This window comes from Pogona vitticeps, chromosome 1 (genome assembly GCF_051106095.1).
Source record: "Pogona vitticeps strain Pit_001003342236 chromosome 1, PviZW2.1, whole genome shotgun sequence".
NCBI classification, from domain to species: domain Eukaryota; kingdom Metazoa; phylum Chordata; class Lepidosauria; order Squamata; family Agamidae; genus Pogona; species Pogona vitticeps.
This window is the reverse complement of record NC_135783.1, coordinates 313,687,889-313,712,676: the sequence shown is the minus strand read 5'-3', so window position 1 is coordinate 313,712,676 and position 24,788 is coordinate 313,687,889. Positions and strand designations below refer to the sequence as shown.

At 40.0% G+C, this 24,788-nt stretch overlaps 1 protein-coding gene across 2 annotated transcripts in view; it reads right to left on the bottom strand.

Moving 5' to 3' along the window:
* The window catches only part of AKAP6 (A-kinase anchoring protein 6), a 335,833-nt gene that overhangs the window by 219,996 nt on the left and 91,049 nt on the right, over window positions 1–24,788 (bottom strand). Inside the window, exons 1-3 of one of the 2 annotated variants that reach the window (XM_078392147.1) lie at window positions 23,685–24,112; window positions 12,979–13,230; window positions 5,342–7,156 (exon numbers count right to left, since the gene is read on the bottom strand). In XM_078392147.1, the coding sequence (XP_078248273.1) occupies window positions 5,342–7,006 (1,665 nt within the window). In that variant the 5' untranslated portion in view covers window positions 7,007–7,156; window positions 12,979–13,230; window positions 23,685–24,112. Of the gene's footprint in view, window positions 1–5,341; window positions 7,157–12,978; window positions 13,231–23,684; window positions 24,113–24,788 lie in introns of those variants that run through there. The other variant, XM_020788446.3, reaches the window with a different exon arrangement.

Here is a 24,788-nt window from a genome sequence, read left to right as displayed (position 1 = left end):
TTGGCAAAGCTCTTTCCCCCTCACATCTTGCCTCATTAGCAGCGTGTGTGCATGCATGCATAGACACACACACACACACACACACCCATGCAACACATACAATGGTGCCTCGACTTACAAATTTAATCCATATTGGAATGGTGTTCATAAGTCGAAATGTTCATAAGCCGAAGCACCATTTCCCATAGGAATGCATGGGAACGGGATTAATCTGTTCCAGCATTAAAAAAAAAATACCACAAATAAAAATGAATAGAGCAAGTCCCATGCTGGGACTACAAAAAACAACACACAAATCCAAGAACAAAACAACACAGCACAGAAACATAACCCCCCAGTCCAAACCCACCCTCCAAACCCCACTGAGAACAGTTTTTTAAAAAGGAAAAAGCAGCACCTTACCAGTCCAAAGCCTCCCAGGTTTCCACTGCTGCTGTGAGTGCCGCCGGCCGGAGGCTTAAGCCTGGCGGGGTGCTTTGGCTGCTTGCCTCCCAGCTCGCCTCCCATTTGCTCCATGCCACCCTCCCTGGGTTGATGGTGGGAAATTCAAATAGCGGAGGGTGGCGAGGAGTAAGCGGGATGCGAGCTGGGAGGCAAGTGGCTGAAGAAACCCGGCCAGCTCAAGCCTCCCGGCGCTGGGCAACTGCTACCTCTGCCACCCCCGTCGCTGCCGCCAGAGCACGCAGGGGTCTCAAGCCTCCTGGCTCTGGGTCACCCCTCCGCCCCCGCCCCCTCCGCCAGAGCACCCAGGAGGCTTGAGCCTCCTGGCTCTGGGTCGCCACTGCCACTGCCGCCACAGCACCCGGGAGGCTCTGGGCCACACCCACCGCATCCCTTTCCCTAACAGTTGGGGCAAAAGAGCTACAAAGAAGCATCTTCTTGTCACCAACAGTTAGTAAATTTAAATTTCCCGCCCTTTCCCCCCTGCCTTTTTGTGTTCATAAGTGGAAGCTCCATTCACAAGTCGATGCAAAATTTTGCAAGCAGAGCTGTTTGTAAGTCGAAATGTTCGCAGGTGGGGCGTTCATAAGTCGAGGCACCACTGTACTTATAGTTCCTTGTGTTTTCCCATCTTGGACTTTGCCTACTTTTTTTTTAAGGTTTGGATGTTGTCTGTTTTAATTCTCATTTTATATTGCTTGGACTGTAAGCCACCCAGAGTACAGTGGTGCCCCGTATAGCGAGGTTAATCCGTTCCGGATTAACCTTCGCTATACGAAATCTTCGCTAAGCGGGAAGTAAAAAGCCATTGGAATGCATTAAACTTCATTTAATGCGTTCCAAATCGGCCCTAAACTTCCCACTTAGAGAAGTTTCCTGGCCCCGGGCAGCCATTTTCGCGCCCTCCCCTCGCTTGCCGAGGGCGCGAAAACGCTGCGGGGGGGCCATTTCGGGTCGTTTTGAAGCCGCAAAACAGCTGTTTTGCGGCTTCAAAACGGACCCGAAATGGCCCCGCGCGGCGTTTTCGCGCCCTTGGCAAGCGAGGGGAGGGCGCGAAAACGCGGCGCGGGGCCATTTCGGGTTGCCCGCGGCCGTTTTGAAGCCGCAAAACAGCTGTTTTGCGGCTTCAAAACGGACCCGAAATGGCCCCGCGCCGCATTTTCGCGCCCTCCCCTCGCTTGCTGAGGGCGCAAAAACACAGCGCGGGGCCATTTCGGGTCCTCCAGCACCCATTTTGGAGCCGCCGATCAGCTGACACCCAATCGTCGCCGGACACCCAATCGTCGCAAAGCGAGGTGCGGCGATTGGGTGCTCCGTATAGCGATCCCGAAAAAGGGGATCGCTATACGGATTCGTCGTTGTACGGTGTGCTCGCTAAGCGAGGCACCACTGTACATTTGTTTGAATCTAGATGGGTGGGGTAAAAGCCAAATAAATAAATAAATAAATAAATAAATAAATAAATAAATAAATAAATAAATAAATAAATAAATAAATAAATAAATAAAAAAGAAAGAAAGAAAGAAAGAAAGAAAGAAAGAAAGAAAGAAAGAAAGAAAGCACAGTGATGTAATGTACATTGTGATTTGTCCCAAGATGTATAAAAGACATGTGTAAAGGGGACAAGTTATCTGCTGTAAGTCAGATAATTTATTCTGTATTCTGTATATGTATCATGTTATGCTGCCTTTTTCATGTCTAAAATCTAAGATGGTGTTCTTATGTTTATCTCTAAATGGACTCTGCTGAATTTTACTCTCTCAAGTGTCATTGCAACTATATATTTCCTAACACTGCTTACATCCAGATACATTAACAAATTCTCAACATGTCAAACAAGTATTCCCAACACCACCTTCCGGCTGCATCCCTCCAGGAAGGACCAGAACCACTGCAACACAATGCCTTCAAGTCGTATCCTAGATAGGTGACCGAGAAAAATACCATGGTCAATAATACCAAAAAGCTGCTGAGAGGTCGAGTTGACCACTTTCTCCCTGTCTACTTCCCAGCATAGATCATCCATCAAGACAACCAAAGCTGCCTTGTTCAATCAGGTGGCCTAGGACAGACATCTCTAGTTGGTTAATTATAAGAGATAGGATTTTTGGAATTCTTTTTACTACTAAAATTCTTAGTTCTGGGAGTTCACTTTACAGATACCTAATGTGGTGGAAGAAAGGCCTAAACTGGAAGGCTCTGAGGCCTAGCTAGGCTTAGTCCCACAGATGCTTCCTGTTCCTGCCTCAGTGCTAGTTTGGAATTTTCTTTTTAAAGAGGAACCTAGGTGGAGCTAGGCCAGGGGTCAGGGAACTTTTTTACCTTTTACCCACCTACCCCCAAATTTATATACTCTGACATTACCCCCTTGATTCAAAAGGAAGGAAATCATGAATTATTTGAATTAAAAATATTATTGAATCTACACAGGCTGTGTACCGAACTAGCAGGATGCACCAAATTTGATAAAGATGTGCACTATTTTTGCTGGAACACATTGCACTCCAGCCATGGTGTGGTATAGGGAGTAGTAAAGAGTCCAGCATGCCTAGCAAGTTGCATTAAATTTTTGCCAGCTCGCAGAGGATTTAATCATCATCAGTAGCTACCAGAGTGGTGCTAGCAATGACATGCTTGCTAGAGACAGCCAACGCAGAAATGGGGAGGGGGCTTTCCCTACCACTTTAATCATTCTATGTGTGGTGTGCAAAAGGAACAAACCAGGATAAATGACATGTCACCCACCCTGGTGCCACAGCCCAATATCAAAGGACCAGTGTGCTTTTTTATCATCATCAATGGAAAACTCAGCAGTGGCCAGAGGACTGGAAAAGATCAGTCTACATCCCAATCCCAAAGAAGGGCAGTGCCAAAGAATGCTCCAACTACTGAACAATTGCACTCATTTCACACACTAGCAAGGTTATGCTCAAAATCCTACAAGTTGGGCTTCAGCAGTATGTGGACCAAGAACTCCCACAAGTACAAGCTGGATTTTGAAGGGGCAGAGGAACCAGATACCAAATTGCTAACATGCAATGGATTATGGAGAAAGCCAGAGAGTTCCAGAAAAAGATCTACTTCTGCTTCATTGACTACACAAAAGCATGGCAGAAAGTGAGGAGGAATTAAAGAACCTCTTAAAAAACATCGAGGCACAAAAATAGCTTTTTTCCCTGTGCCATCAAACTGCTGAATTTGCAACCATCTGATGCAACTGGGAGTTGAGGCAATCGGTTTTTGTAGAATTTGCTCTTAATTGTCTTGTGAATTTTCTGTTTATGGTGTATGTGTGTGTGTGTGTGTGTGTGTGTGTGTGTGTAGTGTTTTTAAGTGTGGCCGGTAGCCATATTAAATTCCGGGTATGGTTTACATACCTGGCCAGTAAATAAATAAATAAATAAATAAATAAATAAATAAATAAATAAATAAATAAATAAATAAATAAATAAATAATAATAATAATAATAATAATAATAATAATAATAATAATAATAATAATAATAATAATAATAATAATAATAATAATAATAATAATGAGGGTGAAAGAGGAGAGTGCAAAAAATGGTCTGAAGTTCAACATCAAAACAACTATGATCATGGCCACTGGCCCCATCACCTCCTGCCAAATAGAAGGGGCAGATATGGAGGCAGTGACAGATTTTACTTTCTTGTGCTCCATGATCACTGCAGATGGTAACAGCAGCCATGAAATTCAAAGATGCCTGCTTCTTGGAAGGAAAGCAATGATAAACCTAGACAGCACCTTAAAAAGCCACCCTTCCCCCCACCTTAATTCAAGGTTTCTTTTTTTCTTGCCTATTCTTTTTCATAGTTTTGAGTCAGTCTCTCTCACTCTCTCTCTCTCTCTCTCTCCCTCACACACATCCATCCATCCATCCATCCACCACCCTCCCTCCATTTTCTACATACATTTAAATAAGCTTGATGAAGTCCTCGGTCTCTGCACCTTTCTTCCCTCCTTCCCTTGCTTGCTCGATCCTTTCCCTCCTGCTGCTTTTTTGCAGTCATTTCTGGAGGAAGCAGTCCAGAAGCCCCAGATTGATTGATTGATTGATTGCCTGCTGCTAATCCACAGCTGCAACCAATCAAGGAGGCTTATCTCCGATCTCTGAACTAACGGAGGATTTACAAGTGCACTGCTGCAACCAAGGAAGTAACAGGGAGAGATGGCTTACAATTTGAGGTTTGGCTGCAGGTGGTGGGGGTGGGAGGGAGGGGGTAGCACTCTGCTCATTACCCCCAGGATTTTCACTTTTACCCCATTTGGGGTAATTTACCCCTGTTCCCCGACCTATGAGCTAGGCCTAGCTAGGCTTCAAGGCCTTTCACTTTTAGGCCTTTCTTTCAAGTGAGACACATTAGGTAACCTAATGCATCATGGCCTCTCCCAATTTGAAGAGACCCTTGTCCAGCAGGCTGAGGCAAAGAAGCAGTCCCGAAACCAGCAAAATCAGGGAGCTGGACGGGGACAGATTGTATTTGTCTTCAGTGTGGAAGGTATTGTCACTCTCGAACTGGCCTTCTCAGCCATACTAGACGGTGTTCCAAGTCCTCTATTCAGAGCATGTTACCATAGTCCCTCAAGACTGAAAGATGCCTAATCTATCTAAATACATAAAAATGTCTTATTTACCATAGAAATGCATATTATATTTCTGTATATTTCTATAAATTTCTATGGGTTCTTCCCATTAATGCTGCACATTAATGCTGAAATACAACAGAAGACACTTAGCCATGAATCATGTGAAACCACTACATACCAAAATCAGATCTAGCTATCTATGCCCCCCTTCCCAAACTTTCGCTTTCTGTAGTAAACACAACACTACAAATAAAATGCCTGAGAAGTAGGCAGTGTTAATTTCTTCCTTACCTCCATCTTTTCCCATATAATTTCATAGTTATCCTGATCTTGTATATCTTGCATCAGCTGCTGAATTAACATTGATTTATTTGTGGTAGATATTTCATTTTTTTCACAGGAATGAATTGCTGATGGTTTAATCAGTCTGTCTTCTAAGTACTTTTTCATACTAGGCGATGATGTACAGAGCTCTTCATCTGAAAGAATGTCACTAAGAGGTCCAGATTCAATGCTGTCACCGGTTGAGGATATGATATCACTAGAAGAGCTTGGTGAAACTCGACCTAACCTTCGGTGCTTCTTTTTCATCTGATATGTTGGGTAAATCTCAGAATCCGAGTTCATTTCTGAAAGTTCCCAGTCATCAATATTTTGAATGGTCTCTTCTTGAGGTTTCTGAGGAATTAGCTTTGTCAGATTTTCTAGTTTCAGAGCTAATACTTCAGTTTGTTTGAGATGAGACGGAAGTGCTAAGTATTCATCAGACCCATACCAAGGCTCAACAACTTTACTATCTGTATTGACTGATTGTGGTGAAGGTGAATGGGTCTTTCCTTCTTTGTTTCTTGGAAGAACTGGGGATGATGACAAAGCAGATTCTGAATCAGCTGAAAAGCCACTTTCTTGGCTATGAATGGGTGAAGCAGAATGATCTCTTTCAATGCCACAGTGGCCATTCAGTTTTGGCACTTTGCAAGGATCAGAAGATGTGGAGGTTGAATCGCTTTCTGTCCCTTCGATGGACTGCGAGCTACAAAAAGGAATTCCATTTTGCAAACCAGGGAATCTTTTTTTATTCGTCTGATTTGTTGACACAACACCTGATGCGATTCCAGATATTCTGCATGATGCCACTTCTTCAGGAATGTCATGTGACTTCTTGCACCTGAGTTTTTCCCTTCTAATGTTGTCACTGGATTTACCTTGCCCCAAGGAACTTTCCTTAAAGTGATTTTGTATTGTGTACTTGAGATTCTGATCATCTAGGCTGTGTAAACAATCGCAAGACTGACTGATAGTAGAAGGACAGTTGTTGTACGCTGTTTGTAAAGCCAAACTAAGTTTCGATCTGTCTGGTGGATCTAAGAGTGAAGGTATGCTCCTACTCATATCTGTTTTAAACATTAGTGAGATCTGATTTTTTATATCATTAACCACCATGTCCGTTTTAAATATATCTTCTTTGAGAAACAAACCCCTCTTGGGCAAAGTGGGTTGTGTGGGAGAATCCTCGTTGTAGTTAAAGCAGTCTCTTATTGTTCTCTTGGGAGTTGAGTTTTCACTGTGAGGATGCTGCTTTCCTTTTGTGCTGTTGAAGGGCAGGGAACTAGGCTCTTGTTTAACTACCTCTGAGGAAGTCTTGCCATCAGCTGATATAACGGAATCTTCAGTGCAAGACACTTCACAAGGAGGCAAGTTCTCAGAAACACAAAGCTGTGTCCCTTGGGTAGAATCAAATGATGATGTTTTGTGGTTCTGGACTTCATCTTGGAGGTTTGCTGACAGTGGTAAATGGATTTCTTTTACATTAATACTTTCATTGCATTTGGAAGTGACTGAATCTGTTGCTACTGCCAGCAAGCCCACGCTTCTAATAAGCTCAGGAAAGTCTTTTTCCATTTCACTGCAGCTCCAGGACTCAAACGGTTTCACTTTAGCTTGACTTGATGTCATGTCGCTGAGGGCACCAAGCAAGTCCTCACTAGGGCTATAGTCTGACAGTTCAAATGCAGTAATCCCACAATCCAGTGACAAGTAATTCTGAGAACATTTGATTGTTAGCTGTCCTGAATCATCCACTTCCGTTAAGGAATCAAGACGATCCTGTAACAACACAAAAATAGGAAAGGTTTTTATTACCATTTTGAGGATATCATTGTTAAGACTTCAAGATGGAGTCCTTGTATTTTAATTCTTTGCCACCAAATAAGAACCTACTACAGAACTGAGGACAGTTTTCTTTGATATTCCTCATGGGGAAAAACACAACCTATTAGAAAACAACATTGCCACATGGCAATGAGAGGGGGAGACAAAGCAGACACATAGATACAAATAGATACAAACAGAATGCAAGGATGGACCAGGCCTTCATAGCAGCCATTTTGTGATGGTGCCTAAAATATTTAAAAAAGCAAAAAGAAAATTCCAAAGTGTTAATGGCCAGAAAAGATTGCAAAGTCCTCAACCTTTACTTTCTGAAGAAAATGAAAAACTGTTTCTAATGCACTTGTGTATAGTATTAAGTTTATTCCTTTAGTAATTTCTTCTCCCTTCCCCCAAGTCAGTTTGAAATCCCTTCTTATTTTAAATTTCCAGAGCATGATTAGAATCCAACTCTCCTTGCACACAGATGAAATACAATTTAGATTAAAAGTCTGCACTGGCTCTAGTGGAGGTATTTTATCTGTGTTCTGTCCACACATGGAGGATGTTTTAGTCAGCAGCAAAAAAAATGGACGTTCCCATTTCTGCATACTGCAATCCAACCCCTCCCCACCTATTTGGAATTAAGGTAAAACAGGACATATAATTGGATGCTACATAATGGTGAACACCCATATTTGGTCCTCATGGTTTACTTTACGTATTGGTATAATAATAATTATGTGCTGTTGTCAGTTCTGACTTATGGTGACCGTTTTCAAGGTTTTCAATCCTGCGACTGTGCAGTTTGCCCAAGGCCACATAGGCTTGCTTTCCTGGGATGACCTAGGGCTTTGGCCATTGAAGGTAAGTCAGAGATTTAAGGAATGGTTTTACCAGTTCAACACCTGTGAGTTTCCGTGGCTGAGTGGGAATTCAGATCCAGGCCTCTTAATTCTTAGCCCATTACTCTATCCACCACACCACAAAGGATACCTACAGTATAGGTATACAACAGTTTTATTTGGGAAAACAAAACATAAACAACAAATACTACAGGGACACAAATCTTTACTTACCTCCTCTTCCCACATAAGTACAAGGGACAGCTTCATTCTTCTCTTCACCAGCAAGGACTGGAAGATATTCCCTAGCATTTTTCTGGAAGCTCCGTCATGGCAACTGGATTTCTTTCTTATTAGATTGAAATGTTTCGTTAGTCATCCAAGTAACTTTTTCAGTCTGAAGGGAGTTGGTAGGAGACCCCTGATAAATCCTCCACGATTTCACTTTCCCCTGATCTGAATAGGTTTGTTAGATGGACAAAGAACGAGGGGGAGTGAATGAAAATCTCACATCTCCCCCATCCTTCGTACATCTAAGAAGTGAAGTGAAAGCAATGTGGAGGATATCAGGGGTCTCCTACCAACTCTTCTCAGACTGAAGAAGTTACTTAGATGAGTAGTGAAACTTTTCAGCCTAATAAGAAAGAAGTTCAGTTGCCATTACTCAACTTCCAGATAACCACACCTGGATGACTGAGAATCTTCACAGATATATCCCTTAGCACAGTTAAAGACAACAAGAATGCCTCTTGTGCATACTGCATAGGACTGAACAAAAATACAAAGGTTGCTCCTTTGTTTCATGAACTTCTAAGCATTAGAAGCATTTGATGGAATGTGTTTATGCTTTCCATGCTTAAGATTTTCTTCTTGAAAGGAAAGGACATCAGTTTTTTGTGTAAGGGTTCTGCACAAATCACAGAGACCTTGATGGTGGAAAAAGCTCCTTGTCTCACTCTCACACTGCAGGTAAGAAATCTCAAAGGCTGGAAAATCTGATAGTGCTTTGTTGGACCAACCGATATTTCTGAGAATAAGGAGTTTAGTGAGGATTCTTCACATCTAGAAAACTCCTAGATGACCACAGTTCTATCAGACAATTTAATTAAAGCACTGGCTACAAAACCAGGTTCTCTGTCTGAGCAACTCATACAACAGGACAAGAGTTCAAAAACCTATATCTACTTTTGCCACACATAGTTCACAGCCATTTTGGACTCAACCTTGGCAGAGCTCTGGCTCCTCAGATTTTACTCTGACCTTCTTTGAACCTGAGTGTTAGCCTGGCACTAACCACACCCTTTTTTGAATTCTGAAATGACAACCATCTTCACTTGGTGTCTTAACACTTGAGCAGTTTGCTTCTGAGAACACTGAGCATGTGTTACATATGCCACTCCTGTAGCTTTAAGTACTGTACTCAACTATTTTGAGTATCATGTTATGACTCTCCATTCCACTTATTGCCATCAATCCTGGAAATGAGGAACAAGGGAAATGATTTGTTGCATAATATGCCTCAAACCATTTACAGATCCACATTTACAGAGGATCTGTAAATGTTCACAAGAAGAGAAAATAATTGCCACAAGCAGGCTATTTTTTGCATCATTCCAACTACTGTACTGTAATGTATGCTCCAGCCCCCCTCCCTCTGTGTGTGTAACTAAAATGAAATCCTCCTAAACAGGCCTTCTTATGGTCAAGGCAATCTGACAAAACTCTGCCCAGGCAAGGGCTGTTTGAACCCCATTATATAAGGTGATACAAAAATATTACAATAAATGTAAAATTATACAGTGGATCCAGTCACTATATTCTTACAGTTGATTAGAGCAGTGGTTTTTAACCTGGGCGATATTGCCCTCCCAGGGGGGCGATTTCATTTTTCAGGGGGCGATGGAACAAAAAGGGGCAACACAGGGGGTGAAGGAACAGAAGGGGGCAATATGGGGGCGAAGGAGCGAGCCAAATCTGAGAAGGCAGCTGTACTGCGGTGCTGGCAGCATATCCGCCAGGCAGATCCAGAGCAGCTGGTGCTGGCAGAGGATCTGGTGCCGCCGCCACGCCGCCCCTGCCGTGGGGAGGGGGGCGATGGTAACTTCATCAATGGCTCAAGGGGACATTTCTTTCAAAAAGGTTAAGAACCACTGGATTAGAGGTTTCAGTGATATCTCCCTTCACAGAAACTTAGCATGGATACTGTGCCCCCACCCTTTTAGCCATCACTAGGGTGTGTTTCTCAATTCTGCCATCTTGAACCATTTACTTATAAACAATTTAGATTCACAGCTATTAGGTGAACAATTTGTTTTTCTAAATTTTTCCCCTCTTGGGTAGGTCCAACATTTGGTAGGACATTTGTGATCCTTGATTTTGTTGCCCTAGGGAAAACACTGAAAGGTACACCAACACCATATGGGAAATAAATTTGCCAGTTAACAATTTTAGTATTTGGGACCTGTCTCTTTAAGAAACAGCAGTAAAAGGCAACAAATGTAGCACATCACTAGGGACATACCTTGTTTTCCCAAAAAGAAGACAGGGTTTTATATAATTTTTTGCTTCAAAAATGCATTAGGGCTTATTTTCAGGGGATGTTTTATTTTTTTTATGTACAACAATCAACATTTATTCAAAGACACTCATGTCATCATCTGGTTGCTGCCCAATGGTGGAGGGTGGGGTTTCACTATTTTTGGGGTAGGGCTTATATTGTGAGCATCCTGAAAAAGCATACTAGAGCTTATTTTCAGGTTAGGTCTTATTTTCAGGGAAACAGGGTAGAATAACCAAAATGAAACACAAGGTTATTTATTTATTTTTGCATTCTGTGGCTCCTAGGGTTTGTGTACCTCTCTTTGTTTTAAAATGTGTGGGTTTAAAATGTGACTCCAAAGTCTTTTTGTTTTAAAATCAGAACATTTTCTGTGAGGGGCTGCTGTGGTGGCTGGTATGGTGTAAAATAGAGTTTAGACCTTTTTGGTTTAAAATGTGTTTGGTTTAAAATGGGTTTAGGACCTCGATACCTGGCGGAATGCCTACTCCCACCAAGATCTACCCATGTCACTCGTGCGAGCCAGGAGGTGAGGCTGAGGAGCCTAACGCCGAGGGAGGCCCGGAAGGAAAAGACAAGAAACGGGGCCTTCTCCGCGGTGGCTCCTCGCCTCTGGAACAACCTACCTCCTGAGATTCGCGCGGCTCCCTCGCTGGGTATTTTTAAGAATCAATTTAAAACATGGATGTTTTGGCAGGCCTTCCCATCAGATAATTCCTGACACCCTTTTTTCCCCTCTCTTATTGTGTAATGTTTTATTATCTAACAATTCTTTCATGTATCAATTTTATTGTACTATGTTATGTTGTTAGCCGCCTAGAGTGGTCCTGATCCGACCAGATAGGTGGGATATAAATAAAATAAATAAATAAATAAATTTTGTTTAAAAGGTGCTTGGTCTGGTTTAAAATGTGTTTTGTTTAAAAGGTGCTTGGTTTGGTTTAAAATGTGTTTTGTATAAAAGGTACTTGGTTTGGTTTAAAAGGTGCTTGGTCTAAAAAGTGTTTGGTTTAAAAGGTGTTTTCTTTAAAAGATGTTTTAGACTCCAAACTCTCTCCCCCCCCATTGTCTTCTCTCTCTCTATCTTCTCTCTTTTTGTGCTTAACAGCACAAAACTTTGTCTGAGGGGTCTGTGTGCCCCAGTGATGACCTTCTTTCTTTCCTCCTTTCCCCACTGTTCCTTCCCTCCCTCCCTCCATTCCTGTCCTTTTTTTTAAACCTATGTCATCTTAGGTTAAAATAAGAAAAATTCTTCCCCTAGTGGTAGAGGACGGATTAACCAGTTTTGCATTAGTTCCTATGGGAACGAATGCTTCGACTTGCAACCGGAGCCTCTACATACAACCAAAAAACAGCCGGAATGGATTAATTGGGTTTCAATGCATTTCAATGGGAAATGCTGATTCGACTTACTCTACAACCATTTTGACTTATGACCATCTTCTGGAATGGATTATGGTCGTAAGTCAAGGCACCACTAGAATTCAAGAATGTGGTCTGAAACATATCCTATCTTGATTAGAATGCAATGATTTAAATGACATTGCAAGAGCATACAGTTTATAATAAATGTGTGCACATTTGTGCAATGATGTAGAAAGTATTAGCTATGACTTTAAAATGTTATTTTAAATGTGTTGTTCATGCAAACCAGTGACTTCCGAATAAGGAAAATGTTATGATTGATGTTTGCACTCTCTGTTTTAATCACAGAATGTAAGTGATATGTTACCTATGGTCTATGTACTTTTACATCTTAGCTTTACATTGCCTTTTCCATATAAAGCAAACCAAAATGTGATCCTTTAATACCACTCCATCGCATTTAAAGCACTCTCTGGGCAGTTTACAATTTAGTTATGAAGGCTACACATTGTCCCACCCCCATGAGCTGGGTACTCAATTTACCAGCCTCAGAAGGATGGAACGCCGAGTCAACCTTGAATCAGCTACTAGAGCCCAGGATCAAATTCAGGCTGTGAATAGAGACTTGACTGCAGTACTTCAGTTTAACCACTGTGTAACTCTATAGTCATCTAGTTCAATAGTTCTGAAAGACTGAAGCTTGAATTTAAGATTTACTGGCCAGGATCCTGTTCAATATTTATGTGTATACAACACCAACTATGGATGCTGTCATGGCAATCTGACAAGACGCTGGCTGAGTACCTGGTCATGCACAACTATTACCTTGTCAGCCGTGTAAACACTAAACAGGCCACTATTTCAACTTATAATTTGACTGGTAATATTGGTCAAACTAAGCGTATCCTGCAATAGCAGCTAAGTAACCAAATTCTTTTTCAAGGTGCTTGAATGTGCAAGTATGATCAAGCATTTAAGTTCAGAATGCACTTTCGCGTATTTACTGGCCATACCTCCTTTGCTTCCTCTGAAAAGGCTTGCAGAATATCTGTCTGCCGAGTATAATTCCCATTGGCATCCTGTAGACCCTGCAGAATTCTTTCTTTCAGAACCAAGACAGAAACTCGAAGCTGGTGCCAAAGAAGTTGAACTGTATGGATGTCAACAATCACATTGACTGAGTAAGACAGAAGCTTTAGGGAAAATTCAGTTTCCAGAAGAGCATGGATTTGTTCAACATGATCAGAGATATCTTCACATATATCCTACAGAGAAAGGGAGAAAGGAGTATATTAGTTGACAGGTTTTTACAAGTCTAGGTGGGTGCCAAAGAGTTCATAACAACAACTCAAAATTGGCTCTCTCTCAGTCCACATGTTTCTAAAGTCCAGTGCACTCTCTCTTACTGACTTACTTGTCATAGATTATCCATTGATAACTTTGTGACCTAATAGTAGTAATTCTGGACATTCAGTGTTTCTCCTAATCCTCTGCCCTCCAGTTTCTAGTAAATGATGAACAAAATAATAGAGTATCTATAAATATACAAATGTGCTTCTCAGAAGACTTGAACTTTTTTTTCCTGTCATGATGAGTCTCATTCTTTCACATTGCGATTCTTGGGACAGAAGGCAGCAAAACATGAGAACTGCTGCCTTACAGCTTATAATGTAGTTCACTTGCTTAAGCAATTCAATGACGTTTTGCCCTCGATCTTCTACTATGTACCTGAACAATGCAGCATAATCTGGTGCCTTTTGGATGTGCTAGTCATTCTGGTTGGGCTGATAGACTTTGTAGTGTGGCACATACAGAAGACACCGTACTTTGATCCATTTGAACTCTGATCCTATAATATTGTTGACGTAGGCTCTGATGGATAGAATTAACTGTCATTATCTATAGATATGCAATTTCTTTCCAATCATGTATGCCCCAAACAGCCCATAGGAACATAGCAACATTTGAATAAAATAACTATAAGCAAGGTGATCATATAGAGTAAATTATAGTGACATCATTTCTAAACAATTTATTAACAATTCATCTCAGCACCTCAACATAAAAGCAACATTTCAGTTGGCGAGCCCAACAAATATCAGGTTTAGTATTACACCAAATGAAGCAATCCACTAACCATTTGCATCAGTAGCCCCCCCCCCAAAAGCACCAATGAATGGCAAACCCTCAACAGCAGCTTCCACACAAAACAGATTAAACTATGCTAATCCCTCCAACTCAGAGACAAAACACTGAATCTCATATAAAATAACCCTGTTCCATGCAGACAAAATACGTAGTGTTCACCAAGGTCTCACTCTAGATTTAATTCGACTTTCCAAAGGATCTGCTTATAATGCAATGTGTAGCCTGCATAATTAACTTGTAAACCACCCAGAGAGTGCTTTAAATGCTATGAAGCAGTATATAAGGAGCACAGCCTTTTCTTTTTTCTTTTTTCTTTTGCTTTTATATTCACAAGGCATACCAAACAAAAATCTGATTTCAAAGCAAAGCAAAAGCGTGCTGCTTATATACCGCCCCATAGTGCTTCAAGCACTCTCTGGGCAGTTTACAAGTTAATTATGCAGGCTACACATTGCCCCTCCCCAGCGAGCTGGGTACTCATTTTACCAACCTCGGAAGGATAGAAGGCTGAGTCAACCTTGAGCTGGACACCTGGGATTGAACCCCAGGTTGTGAGCACAGTTTTGGCTGCAGTACAGCAGTTTAACCACTGCGCCACGAGGTGGTAATATTTCTATGTATGTCTCTTGTATAATGTGTCCAGTCACTTAATTAAAGTCCAAAGCTGGATGTTGGATAGACCTGGGTAAACATTTTAATTAATTGCAACAAAATTACATACATATATTGCTTGTCAAAGTATTTATCTCTTTTGCCAGCTCTTAATGACAACCACTAACACATAAGTGTGTAAAATATAGCACACTGGTGAAAGGTTTGGGCCCATTTCTCTCCTATATACATTTTTTTTCCTCATGAAAAAGGATGTTCAATTTAAACTGGCTGGATAGCTCAGTGGTTTAGTATCTTGGAGCCAGAGGTTGGGAATGTGATTCCCCACTGTGCCTATCACATATAGAGTCAGCTTGCGTGGCATTGGGCAAGCTGCACAAGTCCCGGAGCATCTGCAGAAGAAGGGAATGATAAACCATTCCTGAGTGTTCTCTACCTGGAAAACCATGGGAAATGGTCACCAAAAATCAAATTGACTTGACAGCACATGATGATTTAAACTAAGTGTCAAACTACATGTTATTGTTAATTATCTAAGGTACACCTTTCCTAATTTTATTTATGGCAATATAAATAAGTCTAGATTTTGTTCTGCTTTCAGACACTTTTAATTCAGAATCCACTTTCCTTATTTGACCCTTTTTTTAAAAAGGAAAAGATCTCCATTGGCACTTGTATTCTCAAGTGTTTGGTAGTCAACTGGATATTACTGTTAAAAGCCATACTTAGAAAAAAATGTTTTGTGAATAATTCCACCAGATACACTCGCAGAAATCTCACTACATCATTCATACAGTAAAAGTCAACTGGTATTACATACTAACATCACAGCGCGGGTTCCCATTCAATGACTGCTTTGAAGGTACGTCAGACATCTCTAAAGTATGACCTGCAACCAAGTTTGTATTCTCAGTCATGAAAAGAAGGAAGTGGGTAGCAAGACTTGCCTGACATATTCTGCTTTTAAGAACAGAGCACGTTGGGTTACAGAAGGATAGACTACTTAAATACAAAGAAAACCATAGACATTCCCAAATTATTGAAACAATGAGGCAGTTGTTTCTCACTCATTACTCGAACAGAGCTAGAGGGATAATCTCATGAAATTTAAACAGTTTATGTATGACATCATAGGAATTCTATTTCAAATAAGACATTAATATAAAATTATTGTCATAATTAAAATGTTAAAAATCAATTAATTAACATTTTAATTGTGACAATAATTTTATATTAATGTCAGTACAATTTTTAAATAAAAAAGAAAGCTGTTGATATTTTGATCTGAAAATGTATTAAAAGTGTATTAAATAAAATGTTGTATAGTTGAAAGTAAAATGGATGATTTAATCTGGGTCATGTAGTAAATAGTTTCAGGTATATACCAGGGTTGTAGACTTGATGTTGTATAGCTGGACAAGGTGATGTAATATATTTTCAGATTGGTTCCTAGATGTATAAAGGACATGTATAAATTGGACATGGTATCTGCTGTAAGTACAAGCTGGATTTTGAAGGGGCAGAGGAACTAGAGAACAAATTGCTAACATGCGCTGCATTATGGAGAAAGCCAGAGAGTTAAAAAAATCTACTTCTGCTTCATTGACTACACAAAAGCCTTTGACTGTGCGGACCACAGCAAACTACGGCAAGTTCTTAAAGAAAAAGGAGTGCCTGACCACCTTATCTATCTCCTGAAAAATCTATATGTGGAACAGGAAGCAACAGTTAGAACTGGATATAGAAGAACTGATTGGTTCAAAATTGGGAAAGGAGTACGACAAGGCTATATATTGTCTCCCTGCTTATTTAACTTACATGCAGAATACATCATGCGAAAGGCTGGATTGGAGGAATCCCAAACTGGCATTAAGATTGCCGGAAGAAATATCAACAACCTCAGATATGCAGATGATACCACTCTGATGGCAGAAAGTGAGGAGGAATTAAAGAACCTCTTAATGAGGGTGAAAGAGGAGAGTGCAAAAAATGGTCTGAAGTTCAACATAAAAATAATTTTTAAAAAACCAAGATAATGGCCACTGGCCCCATCACCTCCTGGCAAATAGAAGGGGAAGATATGGAGGCAGTGACAGATTTTACTTTCTTGGGCTCCATGATAATTGTAGATGGTGACAGCAGCCACTAAATTAAAAGACACCTGCTTCTTGAGAGGAAAGTGATGACAAACCTAGACAGCATCTTAAAAAGCAGAGACATCACCTTGCTGACAAAGGTCCGCATAGTCAAGCTACGGTTTTTCCAGTAGCAATGTATGGAAGTGAGAGCTGGACCATAAAGAGGGCTGACCGCTGAAGAATTGATGCTTTTGAATTGTGGTGCTGGAAGAGACTCTTGAGAGTCCCCTGGACTGCAAAGAGAACAAACCTATCCATTTTGAAAGAAATCAACCCTGAGTGCTCACTGGAAGGACAGATCCTGAAGCTGAGGATCCAGTACTTTGGCCATCTCGTGAGAAGAGGAGACTCCCTGGAAAAGCCCCTGATGTTGGGAAAGTGTGAAGGCAAGAGGAGAAGGGGATGACAGAGGACGAGATGGTTGGACAGTGTCATTGAAGCTACCAACATGAATTGGACTTAACTCCGGGAGGCAGTGGAAGACAGGAGGACCTGGCATGCTCTTGTCCATGGGGTCACGAAGAGTCGGACATGACTTAATGACTAAACAACAAACAACAACAACAATCTGCTGTAAGTCAAATCATTTATTTCTATGCTACATATTGTATCATGTCATGTCATGCTGCCAGTTGAAAGTCTGTTCTGCCAGTTGAATGTCTATGTTCTCTGCATATTTGTAAATAGACTAAGTTGAATTTTACTCTCTCAGTTTTACAGTGTCTTTGCAACCGGATATCTCCTAACTCTGCTTATGTCCAGAAAATATTAACATATTCTCAATAGTCTCGAGCTTTCCTTCAGGTTGTTTCTATTTAACTTCAATGAATTCCATGTAAAATCCATGGTGGAGGAAGATTTACCTCCTCACATTAAAAGCCTGGAGAACACTTCAAGATGCTTTAAGCTGAACATGTGCACTGTCTTCGGATATGTGTTCCCAAAAGGGTCAACTCAAGGATGTTTGATCAATTTTTGAATGGCTAGGGAGTGCTAGAGGAGAGAGCTTCACCTCTGAGGTGGAGCTATGCCACAACAGCTCTCTCACTTCATTTGCCATTTCTAGGGTTAAAAAAGATGCTCCACAGTTTCAGTTTAACAGAAGAAGTGACTGGTAAACCTAGTCAGAGATTAGTAAAGGAGACACTGTTTTCCTTTCAATATCATGGTAAGCCTGAGTTCCGTGGAATGCTGGCTTACTCTGCATAAGCAGTGCTTTAAAGCACCCTCATGACGACTCCCTGCAAGAGTGGTGGGAACTATAGGACAACTCAGCATGCTGTGTTTCCTCCCCTCCTCTACTTATCATTTTTGCTTGCTATGGGAACAGCTAAACAAGCCATTACCTTTTGGTCCATGGGTTGTTTATCATTATGTGGGCACTAGCAGGAGCCAGTTCTTTGGCTTGCCACTGCCACAGCAGGCCAAAGCTTTAACCCTAACTTCTTGCACTTATTGGGACAAAACCAAAGCAGAAAGTCAATTCCTGCTGGATTCACACAGCAGGATGAACATACCAATGTCTGATAGTTTATTTGTGTGCTCTCACTGCAAGCTGAACTTATCAGCCAATATGTATCAGCATTATCCTTATTGTAATGTCTGGATACAAACAATCTATCTCACTTCTCCATTTTCTGTCCAAACTCCTGGCTTTTTCACACTAAGTAAACTGTAATCCTACAGAAAATAAATAAATTATTTGATAAAATGATGTTTGATATTTTAGGGCTGTTGCTAACACAAAGACAAGGTAATAATTGGAGATTACATTACAGAAATCACTCACAAATAGTGAGGAGAAAGTGCCAATTTAATAAGATTTATTTTTTCTTTCTTTATTTATTTCAATGCTTTCATAATTTTAAAAAAATGCAAGAGTCAAATGATTGCTATGTAAAAAAAGGTTTGGTTTCTTTAAGCTGAGATCACCTACAAACATATCTTGCACATTGTAACTCTACGCAGTTCAGCTAATCTGAAACACAAGTCTGGCACATGTTTCTGAAACCTTAATTTTGTGTTGAGTTCATAAGCTACATAGACACATCTTTGGCCAACAGATTTTTCAGAGTGTAAAGGCTGCATCCATTCCAACACCAACTGTCCACTTAACTCAGTCCAGCCAACAGCTGACCCCAATAATTTACAGCTGCTACTATCTATCACTTAAAGTCACGGCTCTCTAGTTAAACTTAATGTTTTTTTAAAAATTCAGTGTAAACACTGCTGCAAACAAGAGATTGCAGTCCTTAGCATGTCTCAAATAATTTAATGAAATTTGATGGAATTAATTAATCTGAAGCTTCAGAGCCCCAAAATCTGGTCAAATCTAGATTTTTCAAACAAGTTTAAATAGAATTGCTCGTTGCGTCTCCCAGCGACAGAAATGATGTTGCCAAGACATATGTGAAATCTAGTGAAAGATGAAAGGTTCCAGGGCTCCACAGTTAACAACAAAGACAGAAGCAAATGTACTTTGGTTTTCTGTTCTTTGATCTTGCATCCAAAGCACTTACATGAAAAACAAATTCATGACTTCAGAATGTGCCTGTTTCCTTGAACATTATTTTAATATTATAAACTCCTTGAAGGATTAGAAATTCTGAGCTTAACTTAGAAGCATCCTAGAATGTTTTAAATAAATAAATAAATAAATAAATACATAAATAAATAAATACACACACTTTTATGTTGAGATTAAATCAGAACACCATAAAGTTGTTGCTTTAATGAATTGAAAAGGATGGAAAACTTATTGACATGAGTACTGATCACTGCAAATGGGGCTAGTGCTGTCTGCCATAAGGGCTGCTTTTTCAAATGAAATAATAATAGTAATAATAATAATAATATTACCAGTGACAGGATGTCCTCAGTGTCCCCTCTTCCCAGAGCCATAACCAGAAATGTGGACAAATGCGACAAGTGGTATATTTTCCTACTCACATCACCCTCAAACATGGGTGTAACAGCCCCTTAAAAAGAGGAAGAGGTGTCCCCTTCTATTAAAGAGAGAGAGAGAGAATGTTGATGATTTCCAAAAAATAAAATAAAATCGAGGAAAGTAAGTGAGGCCAAAAGGTGTTACTGTTTATTTTCCTAACGCTCACCAGCAGATTCACCTCTAGATTTTGACACTCTCTAAATTTTGGTGGCCTTGGACCTGTTTGCTCATCCTAGTTCCAAACCTGCCCCTTTCTTAGTGGATTCACCATTTCCTCAGTTCTGTTCCTGCCACCCATTCAACTGCTCACTCCTTTTCAACTCAGTTTGTGCAACTGCCGGAGGGATGAAGGATGAAGAATGCAATGAAAGAATAGAACAGTTGAATTTATACCAGCAGTGCCAACCACCATCATTGTGGCTAGTACTGATAGTTTCTGATTCTTCAAAGCAGTTCACAGGTTCACTAGGATACGATCACTGGCATTATATTAATAGTCATCAAACCAGCGCTATAAAGTAGGTCAGTATTATTATTCCCAGACTGCAAGTGAAGGCCAAGGCCAAGAAATAAACTGTACCAATATAGGCTCTGACCTGAAAAATTCAGGAGACCATGTCATGCATAGAATTATAGAATAATAGAGCTGGAAAAGGCCTATAAGTGTTCAGTGCAGGAATCCAAATCAAATTTATTTATTATTTATTTATCAAAATATTTTTATTCTGCCTTTCTCCTTAAAAACGACCCATGGTGGTGCTTCCCTAAAATCCAGCATACACATGTGGCTACACTTTGCTTTTGTTTCCTTTGAAATCAAGAACGCAAAGAGTACACAGTCACTTTCCCCCAGAGTTCTCCTTACTGCCACTTCATCCACCAAGTCATCTCTATTGAGTAGAATCAAGTCCAAGATAGCTAATCCTCTAGTTTCTTCCTCCACCTTTTGTAGCAGAACACTATCAGCTTACAAACCAGGAATTTCTTGGAAGGGGCACATTTGTCAGAATTTGCCTCCCAATACATCAATATAATTGAAATCTCCCATAACTACTACATTACGTCTCTTTGAAATTCTTGCAATTTGTTTTTCAAAGGCTTCGAAAGCATCCTCTCCTTGATTGGATGATCTACTGCAGACTTCAACTACCACTTTCCTCTTGTTTTTCACCCTAATTTTCACCCAGATGCTCTCAATGGAACTACAAATGCTATCCTGCTGTATTTTTGTGCAGGAATATGCATTTTTGAAATATACTGCATGTATGACGCTTTTCATAGTTTCAGATGAACATACGAAGGTAAGTATGACAATTCATGCCATACCCAGAGGAAAAGAAAGCTAGGAAATGGCACGGGTGTCCATCAGCTGTACTAAACTCTCTCATCATATCCGGTCTGTAAGAGAACTATAGTCTAACAGAACTTTGAGAGGACAGGCTGTAGAAGGCCATAGTGTAGCATGAATATGAAAGGGGGCACTAAGAGAGTTCATGATAATGGCAAGACTTGAACCAAGAGGGGGATTGTGTACCTGACATGCTTAACCACAGCATTAGTCATGTGCCTGCTCATCCTTCTGCTTCATGACCATCTAGCAAAATTGTTTTAGCCAGACACCAGATCATTCAGTCCTGAAAGTTATGACATGTATGAGTGAGTCATTGTTTGCAAAAATGAACCACTGCATGTGTTGAATAAAAAATGTGCCTAAAAAAGCATGCAAGGAAGGAAGTGTACCATATGAACGGCCCATGTAATTGATCTTACTCTATTTAAGCCAAGAGGTGAAACTTTTAAAAAAAATTCTATTGCCATGCTGGCTATAGGATTCTAAGAGGTGCTGTGTAAAAAAAAGTAAACATTTTTATCTCTGGCTGAAACCAGTGAAATGTTGTGTTTAGTACTTTGTGATTCTTTTCACTCTTACAATGATCCTTGTGACCATCATTTCACACTTTTTCTACCCAAATATTAGGACCATTCTGAAGTGCTCAGCTTGGAGTACTAGCCATAGTTAAGAAAGAGTATTCATAAGCATGGGCAGTGTGGTGATTTTATTGCAAACATTGGCATTTTGAAGTTGTTTGCAGAGGAAAAGCTGATGCATACGCTCCCCTATGCACACATCCGAGTCAATATATGAATGTCAAAAGGGCATGGCCATACAACATCAAAAGTGGGGCTAGTAATACAGTCCTTTTTTTGTGCAAGGATAGCACCTATGTTCTATAACTTGCAAGTTAATTATAAAGCAGACATATAATTATGATACAATATATAATTTAGAAAACAATGCTATAGATAGTGTAGCATAGTATAGCCTCACCTAACCTAGATTGATATATATTATACAAGCAAGGATAACTATATATACATAGTGTATGTTATTACACTAAGAAACCTTAAATGAGCAAAGAACCTCTCTATTTTCATCAGAATTATTACAGAGATTAAATTTATTCTTGCTGTTGTAAAATGTACAGCAGAGAAATTATAGCTTGTCTGTTATTTTCAAGCATCATGCACACAGTTAAGCAGCCAGGCACTCTCTTGTAAGACTTCCTTTACTCTTAAATTTGATAGAACTGGACAGGAATTCCTTGGGATATCAGCTGCCTCTAGAGGAAAAGTGCCAAGTTGGTGGAATGAGAGATATTTCCGGGTGAGGCAATCATGGCCCTTGAAATAATGAGGTTTCAAGTAACAAATAGAAAATAAAATCCCACTCGTGTGACAAAATGGCGCCCCGGTAAAGAGCAAACCCACAAGGGAGGCAGCATAGTTAACCATTCTCTAATGAATAGCAAGTAACTGACAGGTGATAAACATTTTTCAGAATGTTGTATCACAGATGATGCCATTGTGTTTAGAATGCACAATACATGTCCCTGATATATTTCTGAGGCCAAGAAAAACCATGTGTCTTCAATACATGCACCTTAACGAAGTTTGCTATATTTCTGAACCCCAAGGAAAAACATGTGTACACACATCCATGTATATATGTTTATTTAATTCAACTCTGGCTATTCTTCAATGTCAGTTACCACCACGCTCAGAAATCTCAGATATGATTTAATAGCACCCCAAGATAAGATAAAGGTGCAAGTCTTTGAAACATAGCACTTTATTTTACTCTTATGAGGCCATTATTTAAACGCTTGCTTAAATTTCCTGTTACCTCATTTTAACTTAGCCTAGATCCAACAAAACATATGTCCAGTTCTTGTGACTATGAATTCACAGGATTATGAAAACCACACTCCATACTGTAGGCCAAGTTTATGGACAGAACAATGCAAAAATATATACAACATTTATTTTTAACCAACTATACATAGCACATCAGCAGTGTTTTAGACATTTTTGAGGGATAACTTCTATTTTCCACCCATATCAGAGGGGAAACAAATATGAAAATGTCTATTTGTGACCTCCATTAAAAAATGAAAGCCACATTTTTTTGAATCCAAAAGCTATTGTGGCGTAAAACACAGCGTTCAGTATTTCCTTAACATATACATAATAATACAACCAGCCAAAACCATATTGAACAGTTATCACAGAAGTTTGATAGACTTGTTTTTAAATAAAAAAAAACTCAGTAAGAAAAACATTGTCTTCAACAAGATAGACTAAACATGAGAGTAATTAAGCATTTTGTCTTTCCTGACAGAAATTACAGCATGCAAAAGAATGCAGTGAACTTTTTCAAACAACTGGGAACCTTCACTGGCATGAAATATAACCCGTTTCAAAAAAAAAAGTAAAAGAAAATATGTGCAGGGACTAAACATGGAAATCTGGCCTTCTTAGATCTTTGTCCAAAGCCTGTGTTTTGTTCATAATTTCTCACTATACCATGTCCTACCTTAATTGTTTTGAAAGGAGAATGTTAGCAGAAAATTAACAGCCCCATTTTTCCTTCTTCTTGGTCAAAGCAGTTCCTTCATGTTAGCAGTTCAGGAAGCGTGCCAGTATAAAATCCAGGCAAGGCACAGTCAGATCCATTTTCGGTTCTCAGGCAATCAGTTTTGCTTTGCAAGGAACAGATCTAAAACCAAGTAATTTGGAGGTGGAGGGAAAGTCTGCACTGGCACTAGCTTATTCCTGACATCAAATTTAGGCCTATTTCCTTGTCCTGAAGCTTCTAAAGTACTACAATGTTTTCTCAGCCATGCAGCTCTCTGACTGCTAACTCACTCGACACTTGCCGCTGGAAATTAGTCGGGTTATTTTAGTCACTGACATACGTTCCAGTAGAATGTTAGCTGTGCAGCAAGATGGCAAAAGGGAATCTAATACAAGTTGGTCACTTGGTTACAGTACAAAGCTGTTGATAAAGTTTCAAACATGGATGTATTTATGGATACATAAACACTACACGTCTCTCCCCTTCCATTATCAACTGAAGGAGTCAGAGTGACTTGGAAGCAGAGATGGGAAAAGTTATTCTTAGATTAATAATTGCAAAAGAGTAACTTTTCCCATCACAGCCGTAATGTGTGGTGTATTCTTGGAGCTGTAATTGGAAAAAAAAATTTATGCTTGTGAATAAGCCCGTACAGTGCACAGTTCTGTTTGAATCTGAAGCACATGAGACAAAATTACTATAAAATACTAGTATTTTATGTCTCAGCTGATATTCTTTGAATGGGTCAACAATTTTTAACAGAGCCTGGGAAACATATTTTTGAACTACAAGTCCCAGAATCCACCACCTAATGGGGGAAGTGTAGTCCAACAATAAATGTCTCAAGCACTGGGCTTTACAAATTCCAATAACAGAGAGAAGATATGTAGGCTTAAAATTAGGTAGTTTGGGACACAGAATGTTTAGAACACAATAAATCATAAGACTGGAACAATTTGTTAATAACAGACATGACTTCCTTGTTGCAGTGACTCACACCGTACCAAGTGAATGTTAAATGACAATTGCTGCCTTGCAATACTGTCTTTTAACATGGGGAAA